Source organism: Salmo salar, chromosome 26 (genome assembly GCF_965601325.2).
Source record: "Salmo salar chromosome 26, fSalSal1, whole genome shotgun sequence".
NCBI classification, from domain to species: Eukaryota; Metazoa; Chordata; class Actinopteri; order Salmoniformes; family Salmonidae; genus Salmo; species Salmo salar.
Genome location: NC_138316.1, coordinates 25,905,779 through 25,930,620, shown reverse-complemented (window position 1 = coordinate 25,930,620; position 24,842 = coordinate 25,905,779). Strand labels below are relative to the sequence as shown.

The following is a 24,842-nucleotide window of genomic DNA, read 5'->3' as shown; positions in this document are numbered from 1 at the left end:
ATTCACCCTGCGACTATTTTAATTAGTCTCAATTAAACCCTGGCCCGATGTGCCTGTGTGACTCACCTTTGTAATAAAACAAGCAGTAGTCGGACAACACAAACCACTTCCTCTTCCACAGTCTCATTCCAGAGCTGTCCTGGAGGGGGAAACACAACATGGAATTTAAGCCCTCTCAGCAATACAACATCATATTCTGATGCACATTTTAATTAAAAACCATAGCTGGGGAATATAGGCTAAAGTACCCATTTACAGGGAGAGGGAAAGCACAAGAAAATTCATACATTTCATTAGTACAGCCAGTAATTGTGTTCCCCCTGAACAAAACAGTGTTCATGTGTCATGACTTCCGACGAAGTCGGCTCCTCTACTTGTTCGGGCGGCGTTCGGCGATCGACGTCACCGGCTTTCTAGCCATCGCTGCTCCATTTTTCATATGTCCATTTGTCTTGTCTTGTTTCATACACAACTGGTTTTCATTTCCCCAATCAATCTACATATATTTAACCCTCTGTTTCCCATCATGTCTTTGTGTGTAATTGTTTCATGTTATGTGGTGTTTGATTTATGCGCTTGACCTTTATTTATGTTCCGTGTTTTGAGCACGTTTGATTACTGTAGTGCTCTCGTTTTGGAACAGAAAATAAATGTGCGCCTGTTATCTATACTCTGCTCTCCTGCACCGGACTTCGCCTCCATTATACGCCATAACAGAATTACACACCACCAATGGAGTCAGCAGGAGCAGGTACCCCGGTTAGAGGAGTCGAGGAGCGCATCCAGGAACATTCGGCCATGTTACATCATCTTGGTGCCATGATGGATCGCGTTGTCCAGACCATGGACCGCTGGGAGAGACAGGAAGTCTCTCCAATGCCTCGACCAGCACAACCAGGGTTGTCTCCACCCGTCCCATCCGGAGAGAATTCCAGTGGGATGCGTTTCTCCCTTCCCAGGGAGTATGATGGGACGGCAGCACAGTGCCAGGGATTCTTGTTACAACTGGATCTCTACCTTGCCACTGTGCACCCAGCTCCTTTGGGAAGGGAGAGAGTGGCCGTCCTCCTCTCCTGCCTCACGGGAGGAGCGCTGGAGTGGGCAAATGGCGTGTGGAGAGAAGGAGACACGGCATTGGACCACTTCGAGGAGTTCACCCGTCGCTTCCGGGCCGTCTTCGACCATCCACCCGAAGGTAGATCGGCGGGGGAAAGGCTCTTCCATTTGAGGCAGGGGACGAGGAGTGCCTTGGCCGCCGGAGCAGGCTGGAACGACAGGGCCCTCATCGACCACTATCGATGCAGCCTACGAGAGGACGGCCGACGTGAGCTGGCCTGCAGGGATGCCACCATTTCCTTTGACCAACTGGTGGATTTGTCCATCCGGTTGGATAACCTGCTGGTCACCCACGGACGTCCAGAGGGGGCTTTGTTGGTTCCATCTTCCAACACCCCCGCTCCGGTGCCCATGGAGTTAGGAGCGGCTGCTCATATGGAGGCTGGAGGAGGAGCCATCACGTGCACCATCTGTGGCTGCAGAGGACACAATGCCGGTCGGTGCCGTGTTGGTTCCTCTGGGAGTGGAGGCAACAGGCAGGGCACTCTGGCGTCACCCCAGGGGAGTTCGCACCACACTCATCCAGAGTCCTCTGTTGATCAACTGTTTGTGCCTGTTTGTTTCCCTGAGTTTTCCCCACATTCCTAGCATAAGGCGCTCGTCGATTCAGGCGCAGCTGGGAATTTTATCGACAGAGCATTAGCCATTAGGTTAGGGATCCCCATTTTTCCTATAGTTAGACCCTTCCCGGTACACACTCTAGATAGTCAACCATTAGGGTCCGGTCTAATCAGGGAGGCCACCATCTCCTTGGCCATGGTTATGCAGGGGGATCATGAGGAGAGAATCAGCCTCTTCCTCATTGACTCTCCTGCGTTTCCTGTGGTACTAGGCCTTCCCTGATTGGCTCTGCATAACCCCACTATTTCCTGGCAACAGAGGGCTCTCACGGGGTGGTCGTGAGAGTGCTCAGGGAGGTGTGTAGGGGTTGCCGTTGGTGCTACCACGGTGGAAAGTCCAGACCACGTGCACATCCCCCCCAGAATATGCCGATTTGGCTCTCGCCTTCTGTAAAAAGAAGGCGACTCAATTACCACCTCATCGACGGGGGGATTGTGCAATAAATCTTCTGGCAGACGCTGCGCTTCCCAGGAGTCACGGGTATTCCCTGTCGCATGCGGAGACGGTGGCTATGGATACATATGTCTCTGAATCCCTGCGTCAGGGGTACATTCGGCCCTCTACTTCACCCGCCTCCTCGAGTTTCTTTTTTGTGAAGAAGAAGCATGGAGGTTTACGCCCGTGCATTGACTATAGAGGTCTCAATCAAATCACAGCGAGGTACAGTTACCCGCTACCTCTTATCGCCACGGCGATTGAGTCAATGCATGGGGCGCGCTTCTTCATGAAACTGGATCTCAGGAGTGCGTATAACCTGGTGCGTATCCGGGAGGGAGACGAGTGGAAGACAGCGTTTAGTACCACCACAGGGCATTATGAGTACCTCGTCATGCCGTATGGGTTGATGAATGCTCCATCAGTTTTCCAATCCTTTGTAGACAAGATTTTCAGGGACCTGCACGGGCAGGGTGTAGTGGTGTATATCGATGACATTCTGATATACTCCGCTACACGCGCAAGGTACTTGGACGACTGTTGGAGCATGACCTGTATGTCAAGGCTGAGAAATGCCTGTTCTTTCAGCAGGCCGTTTCCTTCCTAGGGTATCGCATTTCCACATCAGGGGTGGAGATGGAGAGTGACCTCATTGCAGCTGTGCGTAATTGGCTGACCCCCACCATGGTAAAGGAGGTGCAGCGATTTTTAGGGTTTGCCAATTACTACCGGAGATTTATCCGGGGTTTTGGCCAGGTTGCTGCGCCCATTACCTCACTGCTGAAGGGGGGTCCTGTACGGTTGCAGTGGTCGGCTGAGGCGGACAGGGCTGTTTACTTCGGCTCCCGTGCTGGCCCATCCAGATCCCTCTTTGGCATTCATAGTGGAGGTGGACGCGTCCGAGGCTGGGATAGGAGCCGTGCTCTCACAGCGCTCGTGTACGCCACCAAAACTCCGCCCCTGTCCTTTCTTCTCGAAGAAGCTCAGCCCAGCGGAGCGTAACTATGATGTGGGGGACCGGGAGTTGTTGGCTGTGATTTAAGCGTTGAAGGTGTGGAGACATTGGCTTGAGGGGGCTAAACACCCTTTCCTCATCTGGACTGTCCACCGCAACCTGGAGTACATCCGGGAAGCGAGGAGACTGAATCCTCGTCAGGCAAGGTGGGCCATGTTCTTTGCCCGTTTTGTGTTTACCCTATCCTACAGACCAGGTTCCCAGAATAAGAAGGCAGACGCACTGTCCCGGCTGTATGACACAGAGGAGCGGCCCATGGATCAGACTCCCATACTCCCGGCCTCCTGCCTGGTAGCGCCGGTCGTGTGGGAGCTGGATGCGGACATTGAGCAGGCATTGTGTACAGAGCCCGCTGTCTGACTGGGAAGTACTGGTGGCCCGCCTTGGCTAAGGACGTGAGGGTTTATGTTTCCTCCTGCTCGGTGTGTGCCCAGTGTAAGGCTCCGAGACACCTGCCCAGAGGTAAGTTTACATCCCTTACTCGTTCCACAATGACTTCGGTCACATCTGTCAGTGGATTTCCTAACAGATCTTCCTCTTTCGCAGGGAAACACTATGATCCTGGTCTTTGTGGATCGTTTTTCTAAGTCCTGTCGTTTCCTCCCTCTGCCCGGTCTTCCTACGGTCCTACAGACTGTGGAAGCCCTGTTTACTCACGTCTTCCGGCACTACGGGGTGCCTGAGGATATAGTGTCGGATTGGGGTCCCCAGTTCACGTCTAGAGTTTGGAAGGCGTTCATGGAACGTCTGGGGGTCTCGATCAGCCTTACCTCAGGTTTTCACCCCGAGAGTAACGGGCAGGTAGAGAGAGTCAACCAGGATGTGGGCAGGTTTCTGCGGTCCTATTGCCAGGACCGGCCGGGGGAGTGGGCGGCGTTCATGCCCTGGGCCAAGATGGCACAGAACGCGCTTCGCCACTCCTCCACTAACCTCTCCCCCTTTCAGTGCGTATTGGGGTACCAGCCGGTTCTGGCACCATGGCATCAGGGTCAGACCGAGACTCCTGCGGTGGACGACTGGTTTACGCGCACGGAGGAGACATGGGAGGCCGCCCGTGTACATCTCCAGTGAGCCGTGCGTCGCCAGAAAACCAGCGTGGACCGTCACCGCAGTGAGACCCCGGTGGACCAGGTCTGGCTCTCGACCCGTAACCTGCCCCTCCGCCTGCCCTGCCGGAAGCTGGGTCCGCGGTTTGTGGGACCATTTAAAGTCCTGAGGAGGGTGAATGAACCATACAGTAGTTACAGTGATTGAGTTGTATTCTTAGCCATAACTATGAGATTCCTCTGAACCATACAGTAGCTACAGTCATTGAGTTGTACTCTTAGTCATAACTATGGAGATTTCTCTGAACCATACAGTAGCTACAGTGATTGAGTTGTACTCTTAGCCATTACTATGGAGATTCCTCTGAACCATACAGTAGCTACAGTGATTGAGTTGTACTCTTAGCCATAACTATGGAGATTCCTCTGAACCATACAGTAACTACAGTCATTGAGTTGTACTCTTAGCCATTACTATGGAGATTCCTCTGAACCATACAGTAGCTACATTGACTGAGGTGGGGTGATGTGGAGGGCTCACCTGTTTGTAGAGCCATCCCCTGACCACCACAGGGATATTGGGGTTCCTCTTGATGGCTTGGTCCCTCTTGCCGAAGCTGTGTACCTTGCCACTACTCCTAGAGCCCTGCGGCTGGAAAAACAAACACATTGGTTATGAACAGGGTTTCCTTTATATACTAGTTTACAAACAACATCTGCTATTAGCTGCCCAGGGAGCTCAGTGGTAAGGAGCTGTGTGAAAGAAATGTGGTATTACAGACACAACCAGTAGGAACAGCAGCTGGTTAAACAGGAGCATGTATCAAAACAATATGACCATTCAGTCCCATGTTTATAGAGATCATTAGGTGTTACCTTATGACCATTCAGTCCCATGTTTATAGAGATCATTAGGTGTTACTGTATGACCATTCAGTCCCATGTTTATAGAGATCATTAGGTGTTACTGTATGACCATTCAGTCCCATGTTTATAGAGATCATTAGGTGTTACTGTATGACCATTCAGTCCCATGCTTAGAGAGATCATTAGGTGTTACTGTATGACCATTCAGTCCCATGTTTATAGAGATCATTAGGTGTTACTGTATGTTTGATGATTAGATTAAGAACAACGTTTCGATTTTGAGACTGGGGCCCACAAATGTTTGAAGTTAGTTATTTTAGTTATTAACTTTCTCCTTCGTGTTTCTTTCTCTTTTTCTCATTTGATTTAGCTTTAACCTTCTAATTTCAGCACCTCATTTGACAAGCATGCACACTTCACCCAAATGGGAATACAGTATTATAGTCATACATTAAGATTTGATGAGGCACAGTAGCATTCTTTCAAGGCCCACTGGTTTTCTCCCTCCTCTGAATCTCACAGATGATTTCAGATGAATGTTCAACTGAGCCAAATCAGATTGCACCCTAGCAACAGTTAGGTTTCCAGCGCAGGGGATCATTATATGCCATTTCCTCCTCCACAGCTGGCAAAAACATGCATTAATTACTGAAACTACTGTACGGCCAGCCAAGCATGCGGAGCATTAGGAAATCTACACAGTGTTTGTCAGGAGAACCGTAAAGATGAACAGCCATATTTAAGTTTAGCAGATATTAGAAATCATTGTGTAGTCACATATTCACTGTACTGTGATTGGAAACTCAACGTTCCCCTTATTGTATACATAGACAGTGAATCTTAAAGCAAATCTATACTCTACTTACCATTGAGAATGAGCAAGTGGTCATCGATAATGCCCTGTCTGCCACTCTGCTTGAAATGACTGGCACCTCTGATAGCAGACAACACGTTGACATGAGGTCTGATGAGGTGCTGCTTCTAACACAGGTACAACAATCTTAGGAGAGGTACTTTCCCAACCGTAGAGGCACTGTTCTATAGGAATACTTATACGCCTACTGCAGTGCTTAGAGTCCCAGTCAAGCCAGTGCATGTGTTTGGGAGCTGTGTGTAGCTGAAGAGTGTTGTGTTACTATGATTGTGTTGATAGGTTGACTGGCAGGATTGATTGGTTTGAGACAGCTCATATGATGCTGACACAATGCTGTCTCTCACTCACAGGCCTGAAGCATTACTGAGACAGCCAGGAGGTCATTTTACAGCTAGCCAGGAAGGCAGGCGTGTGCTGCCTCAACACTCACTAACGTCAACACCCGGTCAGTCAGACTGGAGTGGCGATAGTGAGTTGGCAGATAGCCCTGTCATGCCACCCAGCATGGCCACCCCTCTCAGCCTGGCAGAGCTGGGCCACGGGGGAAGAAGGGAGAGGAGGCTGGCAGGCTTTTTCTGGAAGCTGGAGGCAGTCAGGTGTATGTGGCCTGGGAAGGGTCAAGGAAGAGCCACTAAATCACTTTACAGATGGGCAGCTGGGTCTCATGTGAGTACTGGACTGCCAATGTCCTGAAGATAGACCACAGCCATGTCAGTGGCAGAGCAGAGGAGAGACCACAGGGTCTGGAAGACAGCCTCACTGCCCTCATCTGCCCTCTGTGGAAGTATGATCCTTATAAGAAGGGGACAAGGCCATTCTATGGAGTGTCACTTCCACACCTGTGCCTTCAAAACATCCAATAGCTGCTGTTTTATCTTCTAATACTGTTCCTTTATTAACCATTTGAGTAAAGCCTTTTATATGCACAGTATGCACATAGTGAACCCATGGCCAGCCACTGTGGCGGTTTAATTGAGTTTCACTGGGCTTGAAGAAAATCACTAACCTATTACAGTCTACAGCCATTAATCAAAATGAGAGAGTGTTCTGGAGGAGATGATACCAATTCTCCAGCATGAGCATTAACAGTCTCCCAGTACCCTTAGAAACAATATCAATTCAAACGCTTTACACTGCAATCACTGGACCTAATTGCTGCAACACTGTTGTGGGATAGACCCAAAGAAATGAAACACACCGAGTAAACAACACATGCTCATAAAAGAGGCGTTTTCTCACCTTTGACCCTGAGGTGACATCCACTGTTGATGAGGTCACAGCCTTGGAAGTCTGGCTGACCATGCTGGGGGGCCTCTGACTGACCGGTGGCAGTGGCTTGGACATGCCCCGGGACTCTGTCCTACAGGGGAGGCAGCACAGAAGGAAATCAATGACATAGACATGAACGGTCATGCTAGTATCTCACCACCACCACCACCATTCCTCTGTAGTGGATCTGCATTACAGGGAACCAGGGTTAAGTTAAGGGCTGGGTTCTCAGAGAGGAAACGACAACTTCCTGCCACACGACCTGTCACAGCCAATGCAATTACAGCTATGTTAACAGGCAGGACCTTTTTGTAGCAGCCACTCAAGTAACACTTTGTCTGACACTGTCCCTGAGGCTGGCATGTCTTGTTTCATAAGAGGACATGTTATACGACAAATAACTTTTCCACCTCCACATAACCTCCAACACAAAGACCCAGAGCAGAGATACCAGAGCTACCGCAGATGAGCTTTCTCATGATCAAATATCTACTCTCTCTTTATCTATCTTTCTCTCTCTCGCTCTCACACACGCACACATACGCACACACACACGGGGTGTCCTGACCCCCAGACAAAAACTTCATCATATTTACATCCATTAGATAACACACTCACTCAGCAGAGAACACCCATGCTTTCCAAATTACACCTCACGTTTCCTCATGACATCATCACATTGTTTCAGCCAGGAACTGTTTTTGTAAGAAATACAATCCGTTCCAGTTCACTGGCATGACATGAAAATCAACCAGCTTCTCTTATCTACAGATGTAGTATCTTCATTTTATCACTCTTTTGTTGCTGATCATTTTCTTTCCGAGCAGGAAATGCAAAAGTATACTGTATTCAAGGTTTAAAAAGCCTTCTAAAGTTTGTAATTTCCACTTTAAAATGTCAGACTTGATTTGCCCTAACCAAAAATGTATATTAATTATAATCCACATAATAATTAACATTTCCTGTTGCTACAGGATTATTTTCCTGCTGTAGCAAACTGGCTCAAATTAAGATCCTACATCTGTAACCAGGCTCTCCCAATAGCTGGCCTCAAGTACCGCTACTCATAGTACATTCCATTACAGTTTAAGGGCACCTAGGTGGTTGATCCCTTAGGATAAAGCAGGAATCTGCTTTGCTCTGGAATGCCCAGGAATGGCCCAGGTCACACTGTTACACAGATTGTAGTGAGTGTAATGGGCAAACAGCCTGGAAACTTCAGCAGGAAGAGGGATTATGGGAAATCTATGTTCCAAGAAGGCCATAGGGGCTTTCTCTTTATAATAAGGTTCATTAGAACAGAGGAAAGTTAGCAATTAACGTGTCCTTCTACAATTAATTAACGTGCCCCTTCGATAAAAACATAGTATTCCCGAGGGGCTGGGTAAACAAATAATGACATTAATTACAAATGAAGTACTGAGGCGTAACACCGCTCCTCCCATCTCCTGATGTCAGATTCAGACAAGTTACTGTATAGGTTCACCGCTCCTGAAGTCAATATAACCCAATTACCAGCTGTAGAATCTACAGAGCCTTGTTCAATAGTTCTTTAATAATAAATGAACTGACAAAAATGCTCTGACATTGGGGGCTGAGGAGTGATCAAGTCAAGAACAAATGGGTCTGTTTGTGTTTCCAAGTGGTTGTGAGAGTGTATCATTCATCACAGAGGTAACTATGCTTAATCAGTTTACTGCCAGTTTATATGGGCGTGCTGCTCACACAACATTCTTGATAAGGTAATCCTCATCTGTCAGCTATTTACGGTAGGTTGATGAGCAAGAAGTCTGTGTGAGGATGGTACAGTGTCTGCAGCCCGTTGAGACAGACATGTTAGTAGCTCCACTAGGAGGCCCTTCTTTACGTAGGTTTCCTGATCAAACGGTGTATTACATCTCTATCAGGCACTTTTCACTTGTTAGGTTATTAGTGGTTCTTTCCTATTCATAGCAGATGGTGTAAAGAGGATTCTGAGTTCAGGAGAAGAGGTGGCTGTGGGATCAGAGTTGCTTAGGGCTGAAATCGAAAATGTCTTACTGACAGACCAGCCTGTCTGTTAATTACACTATGCAGAGGATATGCCTGAAACTCAAACCCTCAAACGGACATGCACAGGGCTAGGAATGAACTTTGACATTTTCAAATGACATGTATTACCAATTGACTGAGTAATTTCAGTACACAGCTAAGGGCACAGTTTTATTGAAATGACCCTCACCATAGTTTTTCTAGAATAGTGACAGTCATAGAATGATGTTAGGAGCGTGTCAGTAGCAGACTTTAAAGCCTTAGGGAGCAAGCTGAGGTCCGTCTGCGCTGCTCAACCTTTTAAAAAAAACACGCCATTGACCATGTGTTCCTGCCATGTCATTGGTGTGTTTGTGTGTGTAGCTTCACTCAGAGGTTCACTCCGCTGTGACACTCAGACAGCCATGAAAGTGTCACCTACACGGATGCTGGGCATCACTCACAGAACTCACCGCTCTCTGGAAACGAAGACATGGGCTGGGATGTTTAGAGAAAGGGCATCACTCACAGAACTCACCGCTCTCTGGAAACGAAGACATGGGCTGGGATGTTTAGAGAAAGGGCATCACTCACAGAACTCACCGCTCTCTGGAAACGAAGACATGGGCTGGGATGTTTAGAGAAGGCCGGTGGCTGTAGGGTCACTTCAAAGCAAGTACTCAAGAAGACTGAACTAAACTGAATAAGCCTAATGTCCTCATTGTTATATAGTACAGAATTTAGATTTCTGAAAAGTACCTCTGGCATAATAGTGTTCTTCCTCAGTGTAAGTGTATGCTCTTCCTCTTTCTCAGTGTGTGCTCTTCCTCTTCCTCAGTGTGTGCTCTTCCTCTTTCTCAGTGTGTGCTCTTCCTCTTTCTCAGTGTGTGCTCTTCCTCTTTCTCAGTGTATGCTCTTCCTCTTTCTCAGTGTAAGTGTATGCTCTTCCTCTTCCTCAGTGTGTGCTCTTCCTCAGTGTAAGTGTGTGCTCTTCCTCTTTCTCAGTGTGTGCTCTTCCTCTTTCTCAGTGTATGCTCTTCCTCTTTCTCAGTGTAAGTGTATGCTCTTCCTCTTTCTCAGTGTGTGCTCTTCCTCTTTCTCAGTGTGTGCTCTTCCTCTTTCTCAGTGTGTGCTCTTCCTCTTTCTCAGTGTATGCTCTTCCTCTTTCTCAGTGTAAGTGTATGCTCTTCCTCTTTCTCAGTGTATGCTCTTCCTCTTTCTTAGTGTAAGTGTATGCTCTTCCTCTTTCTCAGTGTGTGCTCTTCCTCTTTCTCAGTGTGTGCTCTTCCTCTTTCTCAGTGTGTGCTCTTCCTCTTTCTCAGTGTATGCTCTTCCTCTTTCTCAGTGTAAGTGTATGCTCTTCCTCAGTGTGTGCTCTTCCTCTTTCTCAGTGTAAGTGTGTGCTCTTCCTCTTCCTCAGTGTGTGCTCTTCCTCAGTGTAAGTGTGTGCTCTTCCTCAGTGTAAGTGTATGCTCTTCCTCAGTGTGTGCTCTTCCTCAGTGTAAGTGTATGCTCTTCCTCTTCCTCAGTGTGTGCTCTTCCTCAGTGTAAGTGTATGCTCTTCCTCAGTGTGTGCTCTTCCTCAGTGTAAGTGTATGCTCTTCCTCTTCCTCAGTGTGTGCTCTTCCTCAGTGTAAGTGTGTGCTCTTCCTCAGTGTGTGCTCTTCCTCTTCCTCAGTGTGCTTACACTAGGAAACCGTGCTTGACCGCCCACTCCACCACTACAGACACTGGACCCCTGCATTGTTCTGCCTGAACATGAAAGATGTTGTAACTAGTGTTTTTTCCTGTCGGCCGTGCCGTGTTCCTGTGCAGCTTTGGAAGAGGAAAGGTATTGGGATGTTTGTATGGCCAGGGCAGGCTGGTGCAGGACATAAAAACACAGAGGCACAGCCAAAGGCGAGGGACTGACCATGGAACTAAAATACAACTTTGTTCCAACTCTCTGGATCCCATCCAACATTTTTACAGCACATTTCTCTCAGCACCAAGGGGACCCTCGCCTGTTTCAATTGCAGCTTTCATGCTGTCTACCTCTGCTGTCTTTTGAAGCGTTCCCTGGGAAATTTGCTGTGGGATGTGGCAGAGTAAAGGAGCAATATTTCACATCAGAGAGAAAGAGATCCAGGCCTGGGGCCAAATAGGTTACCTACCACCTGAGAGAAATGACCACAGCAGCAGCCTACTCCTAGCAAACACTGCAGGCTGCAGCCCAAGTCCAGCCCAGTCTTAGCCCAGCCTCAGCAACAGTTCTGCTACAGAGCAGGAATACAGCAGTGCAGAATCAGACCACAGCAAACCCAGATCTCTGTGATAGCCACAGAGCACAAAGGAAACGCATTGCAGGCATCGTCATTCTATTCTTTCTATCTCAATCGGTTTATTTTTTATAGGATTTGATAGTGCCACCCACCTCGTGCTCTGGCATCTTCATTATATGACAAAAAGTCATTTTTAGCCGACTAATCATTTTCATAACATTCTGCATAAATAATACACCTACAGTCAGCTTGAAAGTCTCTAACCGGCCCGGGTAATAACTCTGCTTTGACAAATTATTCTAGTCAGAGGAGAACTCCCTGTATTCTGCTGTGTGTTTTTCTCTCTCCTGGAGAGTAAATTATTCAGAAGGTTTCTATCTTTCTCTTTCTCCCTCTCTGTCTCTGTCTCCCTTTTCTCCTCTCACTCTCTGTAGTGTACAATATATAGTGTGTTGCTGTCCCCTGGAGTCAGGCTGTGTTTGGAGGTGTCACGCCCTGACCGTAGAGAACCGTTTTATTTCTCTATTTGGGTAGGTCAGGGTGTGATTTGGGTGGGCATTCTAGATTATGTTTATCTAGTTTATTTTTTCTATGTTGTGTTCTAATTTATTTTTTCTGTGTTGGGTTTTTGTATGATTCCCAATTAGAGGCAGCTGGTCATCATTGTCTCTAATTGGGGATCATATTTAAGTAGTTGTTTTTCCCACCTGTGTGGGAGTTTATTTTGAGCTAGTGCATGTTGCACCTCTGTCGTCACGGTTTGTTGTTTGTTTATAGTTTATTGTTTGTTTGGCTAAGTTTCACAATATAATAAAGATGTGGAACGATACGCACGCTGCGCCTTGGTCCGTTCCTACACACACTCGTGACAGAATCTCCCACCACCAAAGGACCAAGCAGCGTGCCCAGGAGTGGACATGGGAGGACATCCTGGACAGCAAAGGATCCTGGACGTGGGAGGAGATCCAGGCCGGATGGGATAGCCTCCCATGGGAACAGGTGGAAGCAGCGAGGGAGGAACGGCGACGAGATTGGGAGTCACGGCAACGACGAAAGCCCGAGAGGCAGCTCCAAAAGAAAAATGGGGGGGGGGGGGGGGCACACGGGGAGATTGGCAGAATCAGGGTTGAGACCTGAGCCAACTCCCCGTGCTTACTGTGGGGAGCGTGTGACCAGTCAGGCACCGTGTTATGCGGTGATGCGTATGGTATCCCCAGTGCGCATTCACAGCCCGGTGCGCTCGTTGCCGGCTCCCTGCATTTGCCGGGCTAAAGTGAGCATTCAGCCAGGACGGGTTGTGCCGGCTCAGAGCTCCTGGTCTCCAGTACGCCTCCTCGGTCCAGGATATCCTGTGCCTGCTCCACGCATCCGGTCTCCAGTGCATCTCTCCAGCCTGGTACGCCCTGTACCTGCTCCACGTACTAGGCCTCCAGTGCGTCTCCCCAGTCCGGAGAGACCTGTTCCGGCTCCACGTACCGGGCCTCCAGTGTGTCCCCCCAGCCTGGTAAGCCCTGTGGCAGCTCCCCGCATCAGGCTGCCAGTATGTCTCCTCAGTCCGGTGAGATCTGTTCCGGCTCCACGTTCGAAGCCTCCAGTGATGATCCATGGTCCGAAGCCTCCAGTGATGATCCATGGCACGAAGCCTCCAGTGATGATTCATGGCACGAAGCCTCCAGTGATGATCCATGGCCCGGAGCCTGTAGTGATGATCCATGGCACGAAGCCTCCAGTGATAATCCATGGCCCAGAGCCTCCAGTGATAATCCATGGCCCAGAGCCTCCAGTGATGATCCATGGCACGTAGCCTGTAGTGATGATCCATGGCGCGGAGCATGCGACGGTCCCCAGTCAGGAGCCTCCAGCGACGGTCCCCAGTCAGGAGCCTCCAGCGACGGTCCCCAGTCAGGAGCCTCCAGCGACGGTCCCCAGTCAGGAGCCTCCAGCGGGGGTTCCCAGTTCAGAGCCTCTGGCGACGATCCACGGTCCGGAGCTTTTGGCGATGACCCCCGAAAGAGAGTCGCCACCGAGGATGGCGGATCCGAGAGCAGAGCGGGGTCTACGTCCCGCACCGGTGCCGCCACCAAGGCTAGATGCCCACCCGGACCCTCCCCTATTGAGTCAGGTTTTGCGGCCGGAGTCCGCACCTTTGGGGGGGGGGGGGGTACTGTCACGCCCTGACCACAGAGAACCTTTTTATTTCTCTATTTTGGTAGGTTAGGGTGTGATTTGGGTGGGCATTCTAGATTATGTTTATCTAGTTTATTTTTTCTATGTTGTGTTCTAGTTTATTTTTTCTATGTTGGGTTTTTTGAGGCAGCTGGTCATCATTGTCTCTAATTAGGGATCATATTTAAGTAGTTTTTCCCACCTGTGTTTGTGGGAGATTATTTTGAGTTAGTGCATGTTGCACAGGCAGTCAAAACATTTCTTAAAAAAAAGAAAAAATGGTGGATATAGATACTTTTGTACCTGTTTAGTTCAACATCTTCACAGGGTCCTTTGCTGTTGTTATGGGATTGATTTGCACTTTTCGCACCAAAGTACATTCATCTCTAGGAGACAGAATGCGTCTCCTTCCTGAGCGGTATGACGGCTGTGTGGTCCCATGGTGTTCATACTTGCGTACTATTGTTTGTACAGATGAACATGGTACCTTCAGGCATTTGGAAATTGTTCCCAAGGATGAACCAGACTTGTGGAGGTCTACAATTCTTTTTCTGAGGTTTTATCTGATTTTTAATTTTTTTTCCCATGATGTCAAGCAAAGAGGCACTGAGTTTGAAGGTAGGCCTTGAAATACATCCACAGGTACACCTCCAATTTACTCAAATGATGTCAATTAGCCTATCAGAAGCTCCTAAAGCCATGACATAATTTTCTGAAATTTTCCAAGCTATTTAAAGGCAGAGTGAACTTAGTGTATGTAAACTTCTGACCCACTGGAATTGTGATACAGTGAATTATAAGTGAAATAATCTGTCTGTAAACAATTGGTTGGAAAAATTACTTGTGTCATGCACAAAGTAGATGTCCTAACGTACTTTCCAAAACTATAGTTTGTTAACAAGAAATTTGTGGAGTGGTTGAAAAACTAGTTTTAATGACTCCAACCTAAGTGTATGTAAACTTCCGACTTCAACTGTATGTATGTATGTATGTATGTATGTATGTATATATATATATAAATCTTGGTCGACCGAAAGTCGTCTGTTCTTTCGACCAATCGATTGGTGGACATTTTAAAATGTGTATTTTTCCATATATAGACACACCTCATGTTTGTAATAACCCTAACCAGAAGACAAAAACATGTTCTCGACCCGACCATCCTCCCGCTGCCCGGTGCTGCTGGCCTTGGCAGCAGTTATGCTCCTGAAGTTGCCAGTAATAGGCTACACCAGCGGTCGGCAACTGTTACATTCCCCAGTTTCTGTGTTGTGGGTTTGTGTATGTATATTTCAGGAAATGGCTTCCTGGATTCCCCCAAGCAGCTGATTGGTCGGCCCCATCAACAATTGGAGCTGACCCCGCCCTCTCGTCAGATAAAGCTGTCTGCAATTACAAACTCCTTCTCCAGCTGGATAAAAGCCAGTGTTCCTTTGTTAGGAGGGAAAGCTTCTTGGATGTCCTGTGTTGGTTGTTGCTCAGACAGGTTTTGTAAAGTATTTTGTAGCCGCTACTTCTGAGATATGTGTGTGCCAATAGGACTGTGTTTTTGATTATTGAAATTGTTCACTTTAAGTTTCTATTATTCTGTTTCATTTGTTCCCAGGGGGGAAGGGGAAGGCACTTTGGGAGTGCTTTTATTTATCAGCTTTTATTTATTTCATCACATTCCCGGTGGGTCAGAAGTTTACATACACTCAATTAGTATTTGGTAGCATTGCCTTTAAATTGTTTAACTTTGTTCAAATGTTTCAGGTAGCCTTCCACAAGCTTCCCACAATAAGTTGGGTGAATTTTGGCCCATTGCTCCTCACAGAGCTGGTTTAACGGAGTCAGGTTTGTAGGCCTCCTTGCTCACACACGCTTTTTCAGTTCTGCCCACATTTTCTATAGGATTGGAGTCAGGGCTTTGATGGCCTCTCAAATACCTTGACTTTTTTGTCCTTAAGACATTTTGCCACAACTTTGGTAGTATGCTTGGGGTCATTGTCTATTTGGAAGACCCATTTGCGACCAAGCTTTAACTTCCTGACAGATGTCTTGAGATGTTGCTTCATGATGCCATCTATTTTGTGAAGTGCACCAGGCCCTCCTGCAGCAAAGCACCCCCACAACATGATGCTGCCACCCCCGTGCTTCACGGTTGGGATGGTGTTCTTCGGCTTGCAAGCCTCCCCCTTTTACCTCCAAATATAACGATGGTCATTATGGCCAAACAGTTGTCTCTTCAGACCAGATGACATTTCCTCTGATATACCAGAGGATATCAAGCAAAAAGGCACTGAGTTTGAAGGTAGGCCTTGAAATACATCCACAGGTACACCTCCAATTGACTCAAATTATGTCAATAAGCATATCAGAATCTTCTAAAGCCATGACATCATTTTCGGGAATGTTCCAAGCTGTTTTAAAGGCACAGTCAACTTATTCTATGTAAACTTCTGACCCACTGGAATTGTGACACAATTGTTAGACAAGTTACTTGTGTCATGCACAAAGTAGATGTCCTAACCGACTTGCCAAAACTATAGTTTGTTAACAAGAACTTTGTGGAGTGGTTGAAAAATGAGTTTTAATGATTCCAACGTAAGTGTATGTAAACTTCCAACTGTATATATTATGATCCTGTCACTGAGTGTGCTTGCTTGTCCATCCTGTACCCATCCTACACCCCAGAGGGAATACAGGAGAGGGAACCTACTTCGCCATCCATATCTGGGTCTCAGCATGGGTGACATCCACACCCTGGCTGCCACTGCAACTAACTGCAACAATCTGCCCTGGCTGTCTGTTTGTGCTATGCAGGCCAGAGCGAAGGCATCACCACTGCATAACACACACGCTTCTCCCTGGGTGCATAAGTACCCCAGCTGTTACGATGCTCTATTTCCACAACTAAAGTATGACTGGGAGAAAGGAATAGAGAGAAGTAAAACAAGTTGGCCGTAGTATAAATAGCAGCCAGCAGAGAGTCAAGGGGCTTCATAAGTCCTGCTACTTTAGCTTCTTCTACCCCTGCACACCACAGGCATTCAATACACTTTAAAAGAGGAAAAAGAGGAATGCCAAGAGGGTGATATTTCTCCTAACAGACTGGCTGTGAGATAGAAACTCTATAGCCTACCATACACACCCCTACTCACTGGCTTTGGTAGAGTCCATCAGCATACAGTGGGGGCAGGGATGTACCACTGAACAGGTGGCATGGGGTGAGAGGTCAAGGGTGTGCCACTTTGGTGGCAGTGAACTCTGTGGGATAATAACCTCCCCCAGTGTTTTTCTGTGGTGTGTGTGTGTGTATTTATTTTATTTCACCTTTATTTAACCAGGTAGGCAAGTTGAGAACAAGTTCTCATTTACAATTGCGACCTGGCCAAGATAAAGCAAAGCAGTTCGACAACATACAAAAACACAGAGTTACACATGGAGTAAAACAACATACAATCAATGATACAGTAGACAAAAATAAGACTATATACAATGTGAGCAAATGATGTGAGATAAGGGAGGTAAAGGCATAAAAAGGCCATGGTGGCAAAGTAAATAAAGTATAGCAAGAAAAACACTGGAATGGTAGAATTTGAAGAAAGTTCAAAGTTAAAATATAAATAATATGGTGCAAAGAAGCAAAATAATAAATAAAATAAATAAATACAGTAGGGGAAGAGGTAGTAGTTTGGGCTAAATTATAGATGGGCTATGTACAGGTGCAGTAATCTGTGAGCTGCTCTGATAGTTGGTGCTTAAAGCTAGTGAGGGAGATAAGTGTTTCCAGTTTCAGAGATTTTTCTAGTTCGTTCCAGTCATTGGCAGCAGAGAACTGGAAGTGTGTGTGTGTGTGTGTGTGTGTGTGTGTGTGTGTGTGTGTGTACAGTGAAAGTAGCCCCAGCTGTAACTCAGGCCCCACACACAGTCTCTAATGAGGGGTATCAATCAGGCCGTGCCAAGAGCATTGGGTTGCCTGTCTCCTACTTGATGGGCCTCTGTGATATTCCCATAATGCTCCAAGCATTTTCAAATCTATGATTTCTGTCATAGCTGCATGATTTCACTGTACTGGGAAGAAGTCTACAGTATGGTTGACTAGGAGTGGAGGGTTATGATGATGACAGCATTTTAAGGACTGATGATAATGTGAAATGATTCAACAGTAAACTAAAACAACGGACAGAGGACATTAATCATGCTATTTAAATACATTTGATTCGTCACATATTCTTGTGGGAAGGGCATGAGTATAATGCTATTCTAAGCATGGCTGGTCTACTGAGCTTTGATCTGGTATTAGATAGTAAAATAATAATTCAGTTACTGTGGTCCCTACAGTGCAGGGAATATGCAAGGCAGGACACTAACTTTTAAATCCCCTGATGGTGTACAAATCCCTGGCTCAACAGTACCATGTGAGGGATATAGGAGGGGTGGAGAAGAGAGAAATCCCAATGAGCTTCATGTCACTCCTACAAATGACCTTTCAAACACTGCAACAGTGGAGATCAGATATCACTCTCGACCCTCTCTGCTACACTAACACATCGAGCCATGTATCCTAAAGCCTACATAACACCACCTTAATTATGTGGTGACACCTGTCATACACATTCATGACAGAAAGATAAATGACTCAACTGTGGTCCTGCTTTTGTTCTAATACATCATAATGAAAGTGTAATAACATCAAGGCCATGTATCATAAAAAGTTAACATGAAAGTCATGGTACAGATGTAGGATCTTATTTTGGCCTACACTGTCACAACAAAATCATCCTGCAGCAACAGGATTTGAACGTTTAGTCCATAACGTTGCTTGATCGGTGGTTAGGCTATTCGCTTTTGGCTACATGAAAGTGTAATACTGTTAATATAACCTTGTGTGGCTTTTCAGTGAATTCATGTAAATCGCAAAGCTCATCTGCATTTCACAGCAACAAAACAGGACAATTCTCAGCAACAAAAGTCAGGAATGTCATGCCATGTCATCTCCCATGTTTTAGAGGAACTTACAAGCAAGCTCTACAACGCTACAACTTAAAGATAAGTCCCAGTACGTCCAGGTCAAACCATATCTGTGCATATGTCGCTAACACTAGGTCCCATGCTATTCAACCTCATCACACCACCTGGGGCTCCACCATGGCCGTACCACTCACACAATTCAACACAATCAACTTCATGACTGCAGCTATAACCTGCAGAAAATACTCTATATATTGTTCTCTGATGAAAAAACCTCTGTGGTAATAATAGCCATCATTAGCATAACAACTGTGACGTTTCAGACAGATGAATGGCTTCAGACTTGCCATGGCCACAGTCAAAGACATAATGTGAACCATAGTTGGCTCATTACCATAAATTCAATTAAGATAATACCTTAAAAATACACACAAACAATTGGACTGGGAGCAGCCGTTGCACAAGTGCAAGCAGCTATGAATTCCATTTCCATAAAAAATAGAATGGCCATCATCCTTTTCATTCGTTTTATAATTATTATTGTTATTATTGTTCATTTCTATGACTGTAGTTAATAGAAAGTATTCCTCAGGTAGTCATTTCCTGTCTCTCCTCATCTCATCCCTGGGACAAGCAGCAGACAATCTCACACTCTAATCCGAGTTCAATTACACTCTATTCTCATCTCCTCCCAGCATGACCTCGGACCAACCAGACGTTACACTGAAGCCCACATTATAACCTTCCTCGGGTAAAGATAGTAGAGGTGCACTCACTTGTTGTGGAGCATATATTCCGTGTTTTCTGGAGAGATCTGTCCAGTCACAGGGTGTCGGAACGACGTGCTCTTCTGGTTATGGCTGAGAGCGTCAGAGAGAGAGAGAACAGGGAGGGAAGAGAGGGAAGGAGTGAAAAGAACAGCGAAGGACAAAATATAATTAGTATTCCGTCATTAATCCTATTTCTGCTTGATCGCTCCACTATTTTGTGCACTGATGTATTGGTCACTGGCTGCTTGTTGGGCATTCTACAGGAATACACCAAGTTTCTAGACTTCCAATGACTTTCACAGCCAAGTGTAGAATGTGCGGTAGTGCTGAAGCGTGGCCAAGGCTGGGGCTCATGTTATTTCACACAATGTGTAAGTCTCAGCACTCTCCCCTACCAGCTCGCCAGGCTTTATTGATTTCAATTACATGGGGTCATTCATCGCTTTAACTAGGGCATTAAAGCATCCCTGTATCATTGGATAAAAGAAGGGATGGACAGGGGGGTAGCGCTGGTGGTGGAAAGAATGAAAAATAACATGATGTGATTTGCTCTAAACCGTCCGCATCAATTATTTACTTTTACACACTTTGTATGGCAGTTGCGTAGCAGATGTGCCCATCGGACAGTAACAGAGAGTCATTCTATGAACAGGTCTCTGCTTCATTCAACATTAGGAGCAGTGGAGCAGTCAGGATTCCATACGTTTCCACTTAGAGTTATCCAGGTCCAGAACATGCACAGGTGGAAACTTCTGATCCAGACTGACCTGGTCTTTAATCACTATGAGGACTTCTGATCCAGACTGACCTGGTCTTTAATCACTATGAGGACTTCTGATCCAGACTGACCTGGTCTTTAATCACTATGAGGACTTCTGACCCAGACTGACCTGGTCTTTAATCACTATGAGGACTTCTGACCCAGACTGACCTGGTCGTTAATCACTCGGAGGACTTCTGGGTCAGACTGACCTGGTCGTTAATCACTATGAGGACTTCTGACCCAGACTGACCTGGTTGTTAATCACTCTGAGGACTTCTGGGTCAGATTGTGTGAGTGTGAATGCTGTATGTGAGTGTAGTGTTTCTTACTGTACTACTGTATAGTGCAGATCCCCCGGTGCAGGTCAGAGCCTCCCAGAGGGGGTCAGGTGAGCTGTGCTAGCTAGCCTATCGGTGTGTCTGTGTTCCCTCCAGATAGACCATGATAACACACCCTAGGCTTCCTGTTCTCACACTACACTGTCACATTCAACAGCCAATGAGAAATACTACACCAATCCAGTCACTATGGAAACAGTCATCACAATAAGAATGACAACACAACCAGGGCAATGATGAGGGCCAATTTATTGCTAGACTGTCCAATCAGTCTAGCAGAAATAAGTAAAAGTCACATATGTCATTCAATCCAGATGACTGCTGATGTCTTAACTGAATTATGAGATGAATCAGTCTTTACCTCTAATGAAATATTTCATGCTTCCTTACACTTGAATTCCATGTAAAATCAGAGCATGTTGGAGTTGAATAGGCTGTTACATGAGGACATTTTCGCTTTGAGACTGTTTCAATCTCTCTCGCAGTTACGTTATTGTGATGCTTTTGGGGGAGGGGAAATATCAAAGTACTGGGAACGATTGTTCGCCCTACTGTAATTCTTAATGTAAACACTGGCAATTGCAAATTGCCAAGATTTGAGGTTTTAGACAACAGCTGACTGTACTCTCTGCTCTCTTCCAACCCATTCTCAATAACAACATTGTGAATACAACATCCTCATACAATCTATAATCACATTAGAATATGCATTCCATAAATGTAGTTCCATATTTACACACAATTGTAGTGATTCATTGTGTATCTATGGAAAAACATCTGTTAACCTCGACTCAATAAGGGCGGCAGGTAGCCTAGTGGTTAGAGCGTTGGGCCAGTAAATGAAACGTTGCTAGATCGAATCCCCGAGCTGACAAGGTAAACATCTGTTCTGCCCCTGAACAAGGCAGTTAACCCACTGTTCCACGGTAGGCCGTCACTGTAAATAAGAATGTGTTCTTAACTAACTTGCCTAGTTAAATAAAAATAAAATAAATAAAAAATAGAGCAGAAATATTGGTGAGCGGCCTGTCAGAGATGAATGTCCTGTGTTGCTTGTTCCTCTATCTCATCATGGTGTCCAGCACCTCTGGGCTCTTTACTCAAGCGTGGCCACTGAGAAGACAGGCCCATTTGTCTGAGGGGCCACTGGACAGATATGAAGTGCTAAGGTCCTCCCAGAGCAGAGACATCCCTCTCCTGCTGCTGTAGACTGGACTGTACTAGCCTGAGAGGCAGCCTGCTGCGGACTGTACTAGCCTGAGAGGCAGCCTGCTGTGGACTGTACCAACCTGAGAGGCAGCCTGCTCTGGACTGGACTGTATTAGCATGAGAGGCAGCCTGCTGTGGACTGTACCAACCTGGGAGGCAGCCTGCTCTGGACTGGACTGTATTAGCATGAGAGGCAGCCTCCTGTGGACTGTACCAACCTGAGAGGCAGCCTGCTCTGGACTGGACTGTATTAGCATGAGAGGCAGCCTCCTGTGGCCTGTAATGGACTGTGCCAGCATGACAGGCAGCCTGCTCTGGACTGTACCAGCCTGAGAGGCAGTCTGCAGCGGCAGCATCACACTTGCTCAATAGGCATCCTAATGTTTACAGTGAGCATGGTAATACCGTGAGTAAACAGACTGGTGTCAGCAGCATATAGCAAACGCCTCCTGAAGGACAACAGTCTTTACCAGCTGACACATAGTGTTATATCAACCCTGGTAGTATTACTGCGGTGTCATGCAGCAAAGTAAAGGAAATAAATCTGGTTGTTTCGAGAGATTTATGGGTTGACATTTTTCAAAAGTTCACAGGAAGCTGCGGTTGAGCATCAGAGCCATTTCTGCACACACAAGCACAAAAACGCACACAAATCAACACACACGAAAACACATTACAACCCACACAAACACAGAACAACACACACACAAGCACAACAACACAGTGCTCTACTCTGTTTGGTCCTGGCCTGGGCTATGTTCCAGTAACGGCATGTAGTGTGTTGAACTACACCAGGTCCATGCAGTAGAACCCTACCCTCCACTGTTAATTAGGAACCTGCATTCTTTGGACCGTTTGTTTCAGCCACATTACTTCTGAACTACTTCTCATGGAATTCACTGCATTCCTACTTAGTGAACAAACGGTTCCGGCAGCACAGTGGCCCTGTTTGTTTTGCTATGCCACGTAGTGTAGTACTCAGGGAAAAGACCTGGTTGCAGACCCACTTCAGTAAGACGCATGAGCTGACGCACACCCCAAAATGTTTGTATATGTGCTTACTAATGAAGAGTAAAATGTTTTATTACATTATATACAGATAAAGTGGGTGAAACAGTATGTAAACATTATTAAAGTGACTAGTGTTGTATACTCTATGTATACTGAAAAATAATATAAACACAACAATTTCAAAGATTTTGCTGAGTTACAGTTCATATAAGGAAATCAATCAATTGAAATAAATTCATTAAGCCCTAATCTATGGATTTCACATGACTGGGCAGGGGCGCAGCCATGGGTGGGCTTGGGAGGGCATGGGCCCACCCACTTGGGAGCCAGACCGACCCACTGGGGAGCCAGACCCAGCCAATGAGAATAGTTTTTCCCCACAAAAGGGCTTTATCACAGACAGAAATACTAATTCTCTGTTTCTCAGTCTCTCGGTCCCAGCTTTGATGCACCTGTACCGTCTCCCCCTTCTAGATGGTAGTGGGGTGAACAGGCCATGGCTCGGGTGGCTGAAGTCCTTTATGATCTTCTTGTCCTGGAGGGCAGGCAGAGTGCCCCAGGTGATGCGCTGGGCTGACCGAACCACCCTCTGGAGAGCCCTGGAGTTGCGGACAGTGCAATTGCCATACCAGGAGGTGATACAGCTTGACAGGATGCTCTCAATGGTGCATATGTAGAAGTTTGTGAGGGTCTTCGGGGCCAAGCCGAATTTCTTCAGCCTCCAGAGGTTAAAGAAGCGTTGTTGCGCCGTCTTCACCACACTGTCTGTGTGAAGGGACCATTTCAGGTTGTCAGTGATGTGCACGCCTAGGAACTTGAAGCTTTTGACCCTCTTCACTGCGGCCCCGTCGATATAGATGGGGGTGTGCTCTCTCTGCTCTCTCCTGTAGTCAACAATCAGCTCCTTCATTTTGTTGACGTTGGGGGAGAGATTATTTTCCTGGCACCACTCCGCTAGGGCTCTCAACTCCTCCCTGTAGGCTGTCTCATCGCCATTGGTAATCAGGCCTACCACTGTTGTGTTGTCAGCAAACTTGATGATTGAGTTGGAGACATGCGTGGCCACACAGTCACGGGTGAACAGGGAGTACTGGAGGGGACTGAGCATGCACCCCAGTGGGGCCCCCGTGTTGAGGATCACCGTGGCAGAGTTATTGTTGCCTACCTTCACAACTTGGGGTTGGCCCGTGAGGAAGTCCAGGACCCAGTTGCACAGGAAGGGTTCAGACCCTGGGCCCTGAGCTTAATCATGAGCTTAGAGGGCACTATGGTGTTGAAGGCTGAGCTGTAGTTGATGAACAGCATTCTTAGATAGGTATTTCTCTTGTCCAGGTGGGATAGGGCAGTGTGTAGTGCAATTGCGATTGCGTCGTCCGTTTATGTGTTGGATAATATGCGAATTGTAGTGGTCTAGGGTGTCAGGTAAGGTGGAGGTGATATGTTCCTTAACTAGCCTCTCAAAGCACATCATGATGTCAGAAGTGAGTGCTACGGGGAGATAGCAAATGAGTTTAGTTACCTTCGCTTTCTTGGGTACAGGAACAATGTTAGACATTTTGAAGCAAGTGGGGACAACACGCTTACATTTTATTTTTATTTTACCTTTATTTAACTAGGCAAGTCAGTTAATAAGAACAAATTCTTATTTTCAATGACGGTCTAGGAACAGTGGGTTAACTGCCTTGTTCAGGGGCAGAACGACAGATTTTTACCTTGTCAGCTCGGGGATTCGATCTAGCAACTTTTCAGTTACTAGTCCAACGCTCTAACCACTAGGCTACCTGCCAAATGACTTGCTCAAGTCGGCCACGAAGAACAAGAGCACACAGTCCTCATGAGTGTCGGGGGCCCGTTTTGGCGGCTCTGTGTTTGGCGCCTCAAAGTGAGCGAAGAAAGTGTTTAGCTCGTCCGGGAGCGAGGCATCATGTCCACGTCATGGCTGGCTTTCCCTTTATAATCTGTGACTGTCTGGAGTCCCTGTCACATGTCTCGTGTCTGAGTCGTTAAATTGCGACTCCAATTTGTCCCTGTTCTGTCGTTTTGCCTCTTTGATTGCCTTTACGGAGGTCATAGCTGGCCTGTTTGCAGTGGTGTAAAGTACTCAAGTAAAAATAC

At 46.7% G+C, this 24,842-nt stretch overlaps 1 protein-coding gene across 12 annotated transcripts in view; it reads right to left on the bottom strand.

The window, feature by feature from the left end:
* Positions 1 to 24,842, bottom strand: part of plekha7b (pleckstrin homology domain containing A7b) — a 181,191-nt gene that overhangs the window by 72,051 nt on the left and 84,298 nt on the right. For all 12 annotated transcript variants that reach the window (XM_082969559.1, XM_082969560.1, XM_082969562.1 and 9 more), the window contains 4 exons: positions 19,413 to 19,496; positions 7,214 to 7,334; positions 4,775 to 4,885; positions 67 to 139 (listed from right to left, as the gene is read on the bottom strand). In XM_082969559.1, coding sequence (XP_082825685.1) covers positions 67 to 139; positions 4,775 to 4,885; positions 7,214 to 7,334; positions 19,413 to 19,496 — 389 coding nt within the window. The remainder of the gene's footprint in view (positions 1 to 66; positions 140 to 4,774; positions 4,886 to 7,213; positions 7,335 to 19,412; positions 19,497 to 24,842) is intronic.